This window comes from Lissotriton helveticus, chromosome 5_1 (assembly GCF_964261635.1).
Source record: "Lissotriton helveticus chromosome 5_1, aLisHel1.1, whole genome shotgun sequence".
Lineage (NCBI taxonomy): Eukaryota > Metazoa > Chordata > Amphibia > Caudata > Salamandridae > Lissotriton > Lissotriton helveticus.
Genome location: NC_136065.1, coordinates 1,658,495,975 through 1,658,509,882, shown reverse-complemented (window position 1 = coordinate 1,658,509,882; position 13,908 = coordinate 1,658,495,975). Strand labels below are relative to the sequence as shown.

Sequence of the window (13,908 nt, the reverse complement as noted above, 5' to 3'; positions counted from 1 at the left end):
CGACAACAGGAATACGTGTCTGTCCCTTTTCGACGCCTAGTGCTGCTGCTGTTGTGGTGACCTACCCAGTGCACCATTTTTTCCCGTAACAACAACTGTGCCACACTCTTGCAGTTCGATGCGGTGCAGGACACTGCAGCTACCGAGGCCAGGTCTAGACAAGGGGTGATTACTGGTGTACAAGAGTGAAGCAGGGCAAAGCAGCAGAGCATAAATCCAGAGTTGGGTCACTCTTCTAGGACACAGAGGCAGAGCTGAAGAGGCAATAGTGCGTGGGAATGTGTGCGTGCATGTGTGTACCATATTCTTAAGAATGTATGTGTCCACACATGCAACTGCTTGTGTGTGTCTGTGCAGGACAGCATTCCTAGGTTTGTGCGGATTTATTTTCCTGAATATTTTTTTTTTCACAACAAGTTTATTGACAAAGATGAGCATATGTAACAAGACGGACCCCCACAATCGGGAAGGCACCATCAGACATTCCGATACAATCAAGAAAATAGAATTGAGTATTCAGTCAACAATCATTGCAGCACAAGGTCATAAGAAACGATCATCTCTGTCTTTATCACTAAATTATCCACTCATCCCCAACTCCCGGATCCCTCCCCTGAATCCCACCCTAACCCTATGCATGTGTGTATGGACGGTGTCGATGAAAATTCTCAAGCGGTAAGTGTGTGTGTGGGGGGGGGGAACGGGGCCGTCCGGCCACAGGGAGTTAAAGATCTTCCTCTGGTTCCACTGGGGGGTCCAGCAACAGGCCCCTGTAGTCCGCCCATCTCTTCCATACCTTAAAGTGCTTACGGGGGCACCCTCGGGCCTCAAAGATCGGTCGTTCCAGACCCATGCAGAAGTTTCCTGAATATTTGATAAGTTTTTTTGGGCCTACGGGGACCATCCTTCACCTATAGCAGGCCTCAAAGGCACTTGGTTTGTGTCCTGCTTCTACCCCAGACACAGAACTGGCCATAGCTGGCACATGGTAGTGACATACAGCATGTGACGCAGCACAAGGACATGGGGGTATGGAGATAATTCATGCTGAGTCACAGATATATGTTGCTTATGTTATGGCATAACGTTATTGGTGCCCATTATTTTATGGCTCCTGTTGAAACACTTCATGATGTGCAGTATTAGCTTTTAATGTCATTATTATTGCTATATATAATACGCGGAGCCTGCAATCACTGTAGAAAAAAAGACTGTCTCTAATTTCTATATTGCCAGCGACTAGTGATATCTCTAGTTGCCTAGAATTAAGAAATAGCACAGCGGCTCAAATGTACTAACTTATTAATAGTTGAGTTCGGAAGTAGCAATGCCTGCTGACTAAGCCAAAAGCAATGGAATGGCAGGCCTCAGAGCAGCATTATTATGGCTGCAGGTGAAACAAGGAAAACAGATACTGTCCGATTTATTTCTCTACAAAGTAACAGTGAACAGTAGAACGGTGTTATTTATGAAACATGTTCATTTTTCCCCGAATTATAAGTCATTGAAGGAAAGCTAGAATCTCTACATATTTCTAAACAATCTGAGCTGTAACATTGTTTAATCTGGTTTACATTAAAATGGCTCAAACATCTTTTTGTAAATATTAGTAACTTATTTGGTGGGTTTCTCAGTACAGATTCTTTTATTCTTCTTGTCTACAATAAAAAAAACATGAAAGACTGAGACACTAGACTTAGCAGTGTATGGAAAGGGTGATGGTATTATTATGTATTATAACGGAATAAAATATTATCTGCCGTAAAAGTCAACCTCCGAGTTCCATGACTTTATAAGGAATATATATTCTCACAGAACTTCTCGGTAACTTGCAAAATCCTTATAATGTACAGCAAAGAGTAGTTAATCCCATATACATTACTCTGTTGCCTTTTGCCAGATTCGCTGAAGGAGCATAGGTTTGAGTAACTGTAAGGTATCTTTAATGTGAGGAATAGCTCTGCTGTCTTAGACTTGATCGTGAGACTTGAGCAACTTCAAAAGTACATTATTGCATATTACAAAAATGATACTCTATGTGGTTGGGCCTGGCAGTGAACAAGGTGCAGCACGCTCCAGAGACTCCCTGGTCCGCTGTCAGTGAAGCTTGGACAACTTCCATAATCCAACCGTAAGGCTGGAAGAAATGCTGCATGCTGTACCAGGGACCTGTCAGTGCTTCACCTGACTAAAGAGGAGAGTGTAGGCATGTCCCTACTCCAGGTTATCTGGAGCCATGAACTAACTGGGGCAGGCAGTTGTGTCAAGTGCAGAAGACGACAATCTGCTGTTGAGGGTGGTTGGACGATGACCACATCCTGAGGCACGGCCAGGGAAGTACAGCGGACCATCATCATATGTAGGTCCAACTGCATATAAACAAGTGACGAGCACACAGCACATTCTGTGAACATCTCTACTGTGGTGCCTCCAATCCACGGGCCTCGAAGCTTGGTGTGTAAGGTCATAGAGACGCCATGCTGCGCTATGGCTCTCCAGTGGGTCTACCTATAATTATGTAACAGCAGTTTCCATGTAGGGAAGGAGCAAGTGGTGAACAGTGGCTTTTGGGGTGCTTTCCCTGAGGCCCTCTGTGCAGAAGCGCCAAAACTGCAGAGGGATGAGAAGAGGGATGTGTGAGTTGCAGAAAAAAAGGGGAGCTAAAAGACCACAAGGTGTGCCTAGATATAAAGGGACATAGTTTTCCTGAATTCCCTGGTCAACTACTGACAGTCAGCAGCTTGCTCTCTTTCCGGACTCATTCTTTCCTGTGCACTGAGAGTTTGTGGGACCCTCATTTCTTACTTCCCCTCACTGGAAACTGAAACGTCATTGGTGGAGATGGGACACTTTGCAGACTCTGTGCCCTTAAAAGGGATTATCTATCCTCTTGTTTCATAGTAAAGTAAAGGAAAATGCTACTTACTCAGTATGCATCTGTTCTTGGCATATAGAGCTGCAGAGTTCTACGAATGTGCATAGATCACCATCTAGTGTTGGGGGCCGGATGTTTGCACTTGGTTTTTGTTCGAAGAAGTCTTTCAAGTCACGATGTAGGTGACTCCTCCTTTTAGTGATAGTGCGCATGGGCATCGACTCCATCCTTAGATTGTTTTGCCGTAAAGGGTGTTATGATGGAGTTAGTAAGAGCAGTAAAGAGAGATGTCCATGTATGTAGTATCTATTGAAGATATTACTGCAACAGGTAAAGGTACCCGGGGAGGCGGGTGGGCGCATATGACTCTACAGCTCTATATGATAAGAACAGATGCAAACTGGACACGTAGCATTTTCCGTTTGAGGCATATGAGCTGTAGATCATATGCTTGTGCATAGACTACATAGCAATTGTCTCCCAAAGCGGTGGCTAACCTGTAGCTGTTGCAGTGGTCTGAAATAGTGTACGTAAAAATGCCTGGCCAATACTAGCTTGCTGTCTTGCTAACACATCTACACAATAGTGTTTTGTAAATGTGTGTGGTGTACACCATGTTGTAGCTCTACAGATGTCATCTATGGGTATATTTCCTAAGAATTCCATAGAAGCCCCCAGTTTGCGTGTAGAATGCGCTCTAGGGGGAATTGTTAATTTGCGTTTAGTTTTAATGTAGCATATTTCAATGCACTTAACTATCCACCGTGCAATACTTGATTTTGATATTGGATTGCCTTTATGTGGAGCAGCAAAAGCAACAAAAAGTTGCTTGGTTTTCCTGAAAGGTTGTGTTCTTTCTATGTAGTATAGTAATGCTCTTTTGATGTCTAAGGTGTGAAGAGTACGTTCTGCCACTGAATCTGGTTGGGGGAAGAACACAGGCAACTCAACAGACTGGTTGATTTGAAAAGCAGAAATTACTTTTGGTAAAAATTTGGGGTTAGTCCTTAGAACCACTTTGTTTTGGTGTATTTGTAAAAATGGCTCTTTTATGGTTTATGCCTGCAGCTCACCCACTCTTCTCAGAGATGCAATGGCTATGAGGAAGGCTACCTTCCAAGTAAGAAATTGTAGCTCACATTTGTGCAATGGCTCAAAAAATGGACCCATGACACTTGTAAGGACTATGTTGAGATTCTACACTGGAGCAGGTGGAAGTCTGGGTGGAAGGATTCTTTTAAGTCCTTGCATAAGTTCTTTAATAGCAGGCACTCTAAAAAAGAGACAAATGCTGTGGGTTTTGTAGATATGCAGCTTTGCAGCAAGATGGAAGCGTATAGATGTGTACACTTAATTGGAACGCTGTAGATGTAGTAGATAGCAAATGATGTTTTGAATTGAAGCATCTAGTGGATTGATTTTATTGACGTTACAGTAAATGACAAACCGCTTCCACTTTGCTGCATAGCATGCTCTTGTGGTAGGGCGAAAGCTTAAGATAACCAAACTCTAAGATTTCAGGTGCCAAATCGCAAGGTTGTGAAGACTGGGATCTGGATGTCTCCATGGATCCGATTGAGATGGTTGGGAGTACGGGGTAGTTTTTGGTGAAGAACTATTGATCACTCCAACAAGGTTGTGAACCAGGGTTGACGGGCCCATGTGGGAGTAACTAGGATTAGGGTCAGGGACTGCTGTCTGAGCGTCCGAACCACTAATGAAATGAGTGGCAGAGGTAGAAAAGCGTAAGCAAATATCCCGGACCAATTAATCCATAGCGCATTGCCTTTGGACAATGGGCGTGGATACCTGGATGAGAAGTTTTGTCACTTTGCGTCTAGGTGCGTGGCGAACAGATCTATCACTCGGAAGCCCCATATTTGGAAGAATGGGAGGAGAACTTGAGGTTGGAGTTCCCATTCGTGGATCTGCTGTCGTTGACAACTGAGCAGATCTGCAACCTGGTTGTTTACTCCTGGGAGGAGTTCTGCAAGGATATATATTTTTTCAGGTATAGCCCATCTCCAGATGCTCTGGGGTAGCTGTGAGAGCTGGAGAGTGAGTGTGTCCCCCTGTTTTTGTATGTAGTATATTGCAGTCATGTTGTCTGTGCGAATCAGGACAGCTTTGCCTACTAGATGAAGTTGGAAGGCTTTCAATGTTATAAAAATTGCTAGCAGTTCTAGATGGTTTACGTGGAGTCGTTTCTGTTGTAGAGTCCACATGCCCTCCTGAATGGTATGTTTTTGAAGATGTTCTCCCCAACCAGTGAGCGATGCGTCTGCTGTTAGCACTATCTGTGGAACCGGGTCGATGAATGTCCGCTCCTTGGAAAGGTTTTCTATGTTCCACCACTGCAGAGAGCGATGGGTGCGGCCATCCACCAACACTATATCTGATAACTGACCTTGAGCCTGGTTCCACTGATGTGCTAAGCATTCCAGTAAGGGACGCATTTGGAGTCTTGCGTAAGGAACGGTTAAAATGCAAGATGCCATCATTCCTATCACTTGCATGAATACTCGAGCTGGTAATGAGTGTTGAGGCGGAAACTGCGATATTAGCGCCTGCATGTTACAGATCCTGACCAGGTTGGAATACGCTAGAGCTTTCAGAGTGTCTAATGTGGCTCCTAGATACACTTGTGTGTTGGATGGTTGGAAATGAGACTTGGTGAGGTTTACAGTGAACCCAAGGTCGTGAAGCAGTTGGGACTGTTTTTTGAGTGTGAGCTGGCTTTTATTAGCCAGCCTTTTAGGTAGGGGAAGACGTGAATGTGCTGTCTTCTTAGATGAGCCGCGACAACTGCCAGACACTGTGAAAACCCTGGGTGCTGTAGTTACTCCAAATGGGAGGCACAAACCTGAGGTATTTGCGATGAGTGGGGTTAATGGGAATATGGAAATAGGCGTCCTTTAGATCCAGAGGGGACAGAAAGTCGCCTTACTGAAGAAGCGGGAGAACCTGTTGATGTGTGCCATGTGAAAGTGGTCTGATTAGATGTAGAGATTCAGTTCTCAGAGGTCTAATATAGGTCTTAAAGAGCCATCCTTCTTGGGAATTAAGAAGTACAGGGAGTATTCCTCGGACCCTTGGTATTGTAACGGGGCTGGTTCTATAGCTTGTTTACCCAGGAGAGAGAACCTCTTGCTTTAAGAGTGAGAGATGTTCTAGTGATATGGCCTTGGAAGGATATTTGGGGGATTGGCTGCAAGTTCCAGGCAGTAACCATATTGGATAATTTGCAGTACCCATTTGTCTGAAGTGATGGAGTTCCAGACAGGGAGAAATTGGGAGAGACGTCCCCCGACAGGAGTGGACTGATCGAGGGTACGGGATGGAAGTCACTATTTGTTGCTGGTGGGGGAAGAGGGTTTGGAGTTGCCTCTGCTTCTTCCCTTACCATTATTCCCTCTAAAACCTCCTCTGAAATAACCTCTTGTTGAGGGGGATTGAGTATTACTCTTATAAGAGGAGGAGGTAGTCTTGGTGGATATGTTTTTAGTGCCACCTCAATAAAAGGAGCGTCGTAAGGAAACCCTATTGGTGGACTTTGCGACCTCTGTATCTTTTTTCATTTGTTCCAGCGAGGGGTCAACTGCTGGTCCAATAAGATGTTCCTTATCAAAGGGTTGGTCGAGGATGAAGGTTTGCACCTCAGGTTTAAAACTAGAAATTTTCAACCAAGCATGGCATTGTAAGAGTACACTGTTATTAACTGTGCAGGCTGCTGTGTCTGCTGCATCTAGGGCACACCTGATAGATGTAGTTGTAATGAGCTTACCCTCTTGAATAAGGTCGTTAGCCGTAGTCTTGCGTTTGTCTGGTAAGAAATGCATGAGTTTCTCTAACTCATCGTAGTGAGCCCTGTAATAACAAGCCAACAAAGCCTGAGCGTTGGCAATACACCAATGGTTAGCTGCTTGTGAAACTACTCTTTGGCCTATGGCATCAATCAGGTTAGACTCCTTATCTGGAGGAGCAGGTTCACCGGACGTTTGGGAGTTGGCTCTCTTGCGAGCATTAGAGACTACAAGAGAGTCTAAAGGTAACTGACCTTTGATGTATGTAGGGTCAGTGGGCGGGCTTATATTCTCTCTCCACCCTAGGAGTAATAATTCTTTCTCTGACAGGGTCTTTGAAAATGTCCTCAGTGTGTTTTAACATACCTTTGAGCATAGGTAATGTATGAGTGACTGTGAGAGGAGCTAAGGGTCTCAAAGGGGAATCCTGCTCTAATGGCTTTGAATGTAACTCCACCCCGTGATATTGAGCAGTCCTATTAAGGAGCCCAACGTACCGAATGTTATCATCTGGTGGGGAGGGTCTGAAGAGGTACAAATCTGGATCATTATCTGGATCAGTGTGATAATCCTGCCAAGGATCACTGTCCTGTGGGGGATCTTGATTGTCATACCCATCTCCATCCCCATCATCTTGTGGGTTAGGTGAAGTTGGCGATGGTGGTGAATTTTCAGGTGAAATAAGTAAATTAGGATTAGTAGGAGAAGTAGGTGTGATGTAAGGAGGAGAAGGGTTATTACCCACACTTTTATTCTTTAGAGGAATGTGGTAGTCTTCTGGTAGGTATAATTTCCTATTTTTAGGTAGAGAGGCCTGAATATGCCCTGTATCAGAGCCGGGTGCATAGGTGTGAAGTGGTGTAGGAAACCGCCGTCGAACCCAAAGATGGACTTTAGGAAAGTGCCGCTGCTGACGAAGGAGAAAGTGTCTGGTGGAATCCGAAGGTGGATTCTAGTTGAGAGGTACTGGCAAGCAGAGGGGACAGAGTCTGTCACTCAGGATTGACTAGGAGATCTGGAAGACCAATGCCCACCAACATCGGGAGTTGCAGGAGAGTTGACCAGGACCTCAACTCCGCAGCTGTGAGGACCAGGCGATGCTGAGGAAGACCAGGAGCTGTGCAGGAGCTGTCCCACGTCCGATGTCGAGTGCTGAGGGGTCGGTGTCTCGCGGGAGCACCAACAAGCCTTGGCAAATGCAACCAACGCATAAGTCGAAGAAGGTGCAACGTCGGGACCAGCAAGGTCCAGGGGACTTACCACAAGCAGGGGAGTCGGGGCAGGCCCCGAGCAATCATGGGAGCCCAAAAAAGCCGAAGGTGACCCTCAAATGGACCCACAGGCCGGAGGCATTGAAGTCGCAAGGATACCTCCAGCAAGTTACAAAAAGATGCAGGCCACGATGCACAACGATGCGGTATGGCCAAAAATTCTGGTCACTGTAGGTGTGCGAGGTTGGGGCTACTCGGCGCCCGAAGATCTTCTTGAAAGGAAGCCAACAATCCTTTGCAACAGCAAGTTGATGTGGTGCACAGGGGTTCGGTTATTGCAACCCCCAAGTAGGATACTGGCCTTAAACTTGGTGAGGGGGCAGGGCAGGCTCGGGAGCTGTGGAGAACCACCATCTGTGTTGCAGAACCTTTCGGAGTCTGGAGGACCTCAGGATCAGCAGACCGGTCGACTTAGTTGTGGTGCCTGTGAATGCACGGGAGTGACTCCTTCACTCCAAGGGAGATTCCTTCAGGTGTCTTTGATGCTCACAGGCCTTGGAAGGTTCCTGTATAGTGCCCAGGCACGGATGATGAAGCAGACTGGAAGGGAGATGAAGTCGAGCCCAAACGAAGTCCAGCAAAGTCCAGAGTGGCCAGACGGTAGAAGAAGTGGTGTCTGACCTGAATCTTGTCTCAAGGCGATTTAGGGACCTACCTACAAGGAAAGCCCTTAAGTACCCTAAGGAAATGGGTTGGGACAATTCAGGAGACCCTACCAGGGGAGGATCTCGACAGGGGGAGGTTACTTCAATGTCCTTTGTCAAGTTTTGTGCCAGAGAGGGAGCCAACAGATCCCAGAGCTGGCTTGAACTGGACTATGCATGGGGACACTAAAGGTGCATGCACTCATGCAGACTGAGTGGCACTGGCACGCGCACCGACCCTGCCCCAATACACTAAATCCTGTCTGGGAGGTGATCACACCTCCCTGTGACAAGATACCTATTGTTCTGCCTTCCCCCGCTCGAACTTGGCTCAGCAGCAGGAGGGCAGAATCGTGTCTATGGTCGACAGCAAACATTTTGTGCTGTCCGGGTCTAGAAGGCTGGCACCGGGGACACAGAGCCTAACAGAGGGCTTTTCCAGTGCTTGGAATCATACCTCCCACACTGTTTACGGTGCGGGAGGTATGATTCCAACATGTTTGATACCAAACATGATAGGATTCGTTGCAGCCGGTTTAAGATGGTCATTGCGTAATTACACGGTGCCCCTCTATATAGTATATGACTGCTTCACTTACAACCCGACAGAATGGACTCCATAAGCTGTAGGGGTGTCCTGCTCATGCAGGGGCACCCCAACACTTAGAACCAAACCTGTATGCTCGTGCCAAGCTACCAAAGGGGTGATCAGGGGTTATTTTGGAAGTGTGTCCTCCTTATCCTGACTAGGAAGAAGGGTCCCTACTTGAACAAAGGTGCAAACCATTGTCAACTAGAGACCCCCATTTCTAACAGTGGGGCTCACAGTGTGGGTGGGGGAGGTTTTCAACTTTGTTTTGCGTATTGTTTGCATTCTGAGAAAGCAATGTTTGCTGGTTTGTTGTTGCCGGTTGAATCATGGGGTGATGGTAGATGATGTGAGTGGTGCATTGATGGACACTCGGAGCCCTTCACTGCTAAAATTTCTTACCAGTAATGTTGGGGGGGCCGAAAGACTGTAGGAAGATTTGCAAGGCGGTTTCACACTTGCAGCACCATAGAATTGACATAGCTATACTCCAAGAGACACACCTTGCGCCTGGGAGTAGCGTGCTAACAGCATCGTATGCAGGAAGTCTACTGCATGGCTGATTTCACCCTACATGCTAGGGACGTGCTGATCTGGAGGAGCTCCGACGTTAAAATACTCAAGGTGTGTGTGGACCCGGGCGGCAGGTATGTGGTGATATGCTGTTACAAAGAGGATGCGGCAGCACTATTAGTGGGGGGTGTATGGGCCGAACTATGATGAACTGCAGATTTCTCACACATTATGCGCTTGCCTGTTTCAGTGAGCGTGGAGGGGGAGGGGGAGGGGGGTATTTACCCCAGATCTGAGGTGGTGATTTCAATTGTGTTGTGTCCGGCCCGAGATCGCTGCAGGGGCCCGCCTCGGTGGCCTACAGCTGCTGCACATGCCCTCAGTGACATTGCAGCATAGTTTGGCTTGCTAACTGTCTGGTGGCATATATTCCCCACAGGGGCAGGGTGCACCCACTATTCTAAGGTCCATGATATCTACACGTGTATAGATTATTGGCTATTGTCGCGGAGCCTGGTACCGCGGGTGCGGAGATGTGAGCTTTGCCCCGCACTTACTCTGATCACTCGCTGGTATTGATGGAGCTGAAATTGCACTGCCCACGTCCTCCCACGTTTGCATGGCGGTTCCCGGCATACTCTGTCATGGATGCTGTGTTTAAGGAGGAGTAAGCTACATTTAGGTAAATATGAGACTGCAAGGGCACATGGAGAAAGCCAGCTTATGGGAGCAACATTGACAGCATTCTTACACCCTAGGTGTGAAGATGATACAGACTTGGAGGAGCAGGACGAGCAGGGATTGCTTCTAAGTAGGGGGGAACAGGTTTTGGATCAATTTCGCCAATAGTATGCAGAGTTATATACGTCACGCATTGCTCATAACGATTAAGCAACGTCGTACTATCTCACTGATATTGTCCGACTATCTCACTGATATTGCCATGAAATGGATCACTGTGGAGAATAGGGAGCACTTCATTTCCCTGTTGCGCCCCATGGAACTACTTCTGACATTAAAAGATATGCCTAGCGGAAAAGCGCCCGGCACTGATGGGTTGACAGTAACCTTATAAAAGGCCTATCGAGATATACTCATTCCGCATTTGGTCACTCTCTATGAAGAGATGGTGAAAGAAGGCTGCATGCCACCCTCGATGCGCGAGGCTCTCCTGGTCACCCTGTTATAAGCCATGCAAACCAATCAATGGCTGCGGGTCTTACAGACCGCTATCACTGTTGAACGTCGATACAAAATGTTTGGCGAAAAGTCTTGCCAACTGGTTGGCGCCATTGCTCCCGGGCTTGGTGGGTCCGAAACAGGCCGGATTTATCCCTGGCCGGTACTTGTTGTACAATCTCAGCATGCTTGTTGGCGCAATCCCTCGTGTCGATCCAGAGGTGCGTGCCACAGCAGTATTTCTGGACACTGAAAAAGTGTTTGATTTTGTAGAGTGGGATTTTATGGTTGTGGCATTGAGGCGCAGAGGAGTAGGAGATGTGTTTCAACACATTTTCCAGGTGCTGCATGCACAACCAACGGCGTGAATCAGCGTCAATGGAATAGTCACGGATGCCATAGCTATCTCAAGGGGCACCAGACAGGGATGCCCCCTGTCACTGCTACTGCATGCTCTGGTGGCTGACCTGCTGGCTTGTGTGCTCCAGGAGTACCATGCGAACAGGGGACTTCAGTTTTCACACTACAATCAGATAATCCCTGCGTACGCAGACGATTCTGCCCTTTATGTACACAACCCTGAGCATAACTTCTCTCCGGTTCTGTGGGACGTTGTGCTGTATGGTGGGCATTCCGGCCAGGGCATTCATTGGGATAAGTCCCTGATATTCCCACTTACTGCAGCTACGACATGGGTGCAACTAGAGTATCCATTACAGTGTACTACGGGCTCTGCGCATCATTTGGGGATCCGGGCCCACACGGACCCATCAGTGGTTTTAATGGACAATAAGGCAAAGCGGTGCAGAAGCTCTCAGAGACGATTGACCACTGGGTAAAACTACCTCTGCAGGTATATAGCCATAATGAAGATGGCGGTGTTTTCTCATTACTGTTTTTATTCACTAATATTCCAATCATTAAACCACGGGCGATATATAGCAATTTGCGGGCTCTCTTGATTTTCTTAGCTTGGGCTGGAAAGCAGCCACAGGTGGGCTGGGACACACTGAATTTACCATATGACATGGGAGGGGTGACTGCTCCTTTGGAGCAGTACTACAGGCTGCGCAGTGCGTGTTCGCTCACTACCGGCTACATGGTCCGAGGGACCTCCCACATCTGTAGCTCAAGGGCAATGTCGTCTCTCCGCTATTGCTTACCCAGGCACTGTTTGTGAAACCTGTGCGGCAACAAAATGTTTTGGACTTGTTGAACAAGACTGTCTATTCCTGGCAAAGGTTTCTGGAGCAGCAGGCCGGATCCTTACTGTATTCGTCGTGCTTGGATTGGGGTACGTGGTTTCCACTACCGGAAGAACAGAGGGCAGCAAATGCGCTGCAGAAGCCAGGTCTGACCATGTGTGACTTTTTCCAGGATGGCGCGATGTGCAGTTGAGAGCAGGTCAGTGTGCAAAGCGTCGGGCCATCTGTCCTCGCCCAGTTTCATTACTAAAGGGCCGGCCATACGATGAGACCTCCTTGGGGATGACTTATTTTAACCCCCAGAGTTGCTGGCGCTAACGCACCTGTTACAAATGACTGCACCACATCGCATAATAGGAAACCTTTATGAGTTTGCACAAGAGGCTCGGTTGGCGGGATTCATGAAAGTTAGGCTTGACTGGCAGGGAGATCTGGGAATCACTATCAGTGATAAGCAGTGAACCTATTGTTGCTCCGTAGTGATATCTGTTTCTCTAAATAGCTGTCACACGTTACCGCATTTACAATATCTTAACAGGGTGTCCTATACAATGGCTCGTTTGTTCTGGTATGGTTTACGTGACAGCTCTTGTTGTCATAGATGTGGCGAGGGGGAGGACAAGTTTACCCATGTAGCTTGGTTTTGTTGCAGCGTTTTTGTCAGACGGTACTGGGAGATTGGAGAGATTACTGGTGAGTGGACCCTCTTGCTGGCGCTGCTGGGCTATGACAGAGATGTACCAAACACTTCCAGGTGGCCATTGGCTTACCGCTTGAAAGGCAGAGAATAGCAATGCACTGGGCTATAGGGTCACTACCGATTCTGAAAGACTGGCATGTGGACAGGGCATTTTGCAAAGAGGATGATGGGCTGGCAGCTTTATAGGTGCCCTGTGATGCGGTGGAATCTTGAGAATGCTTAATACACACCTTGTGTAATGAATTGTGTAGACATGAAAAGTAACTAACATGTATTGATGTGTTTGCTGCTCGTATCAGCTGGAAGGTGTGCCAGTGTAATTGCTCCACCTAGGGTGGGGGTGTGTGTGATGTATGTGTTTAAGAGTAACCAAAACATGTATGTATCACTTATTATCTTATGCTCCTTGACTACATTGCTGACATACAGCTTATTTCCATTGTGGCTCATTATTCTGTACATCGTGACTGGTTGGACTGTGGCAACTCAATTACTTATGTGTCATTATTCTATGTATGGTTGCTTAAAAATCGAATAAAGATAAAAAGTAAAACAAATTGTGAAAAGCCACAAAGTGCATGCACGTGTGTTCCATGAGCACTCCCATGGTGGGCTCATAAGTGGTAACATGTAAGGCAGTTGTCTTCACAAGTGAATTGCTCAATAAATACGTTTACTCACAGTGGGGAAATTGATGGTAAGAGGCAGGATAATCAGAGGCATCACCCTGAAGACTGTCTTCATCATTCGGAGGTTAGGATTATCAACACCAGACTCTGCTCCCAGCTGAGGCAGAACAAAAGAGAAATGAAAGAAGCTTTTTAGTGAAGGAGAAAGTGGCATTGGGCTATGGGTCAGTGTGACAGAAACATCTCAATATGCTCCACTCCCGTTACTGGAAGCAACACAGGCAGTTTTTAAATAGCAAACAAAATGATGCAAGTATTAAGGAATGGAAAGCTGACCTTTGGAACTTGGTGAATGGATGGACGTAGGCTAGCAGAAACACTGGAAGAGGAGGTATACCATGGAAGAATATCAGGGCAGAAAGGAGAAGATGAGGAGTAGTGGATAGATCAAAAGACTACCAAGAGAAATAGGGGAGAGCAGAGAACATGTAGTCTGAAAG

The 13,908-nt window shown here is 46.9% G+C and overlaps 1 protein-coding gene across 1 annotated transcript in view; it reads right to left on the bottom strand.

The window, feature by feature from the left end:
- Positions 1–13,908, bottom strand: part of OXA1L (OXA1L mitochondrial inner membrane insertase) — a 204,240-nt gene that overhangs the window by 26,463 nt on the left and 163,869 nt on the right. Inside the window, exon 7 of the mRNA XM_078644872.1 lies at positions 13,461–13,565. Within this exon, the coding sequence (XP_078500998.1) occupies positions 13,461–13,565 (105 nt within the window). The remainder of the gene's footprint in view (positions 1–13,460; positions 13,566–13,908) is intronic.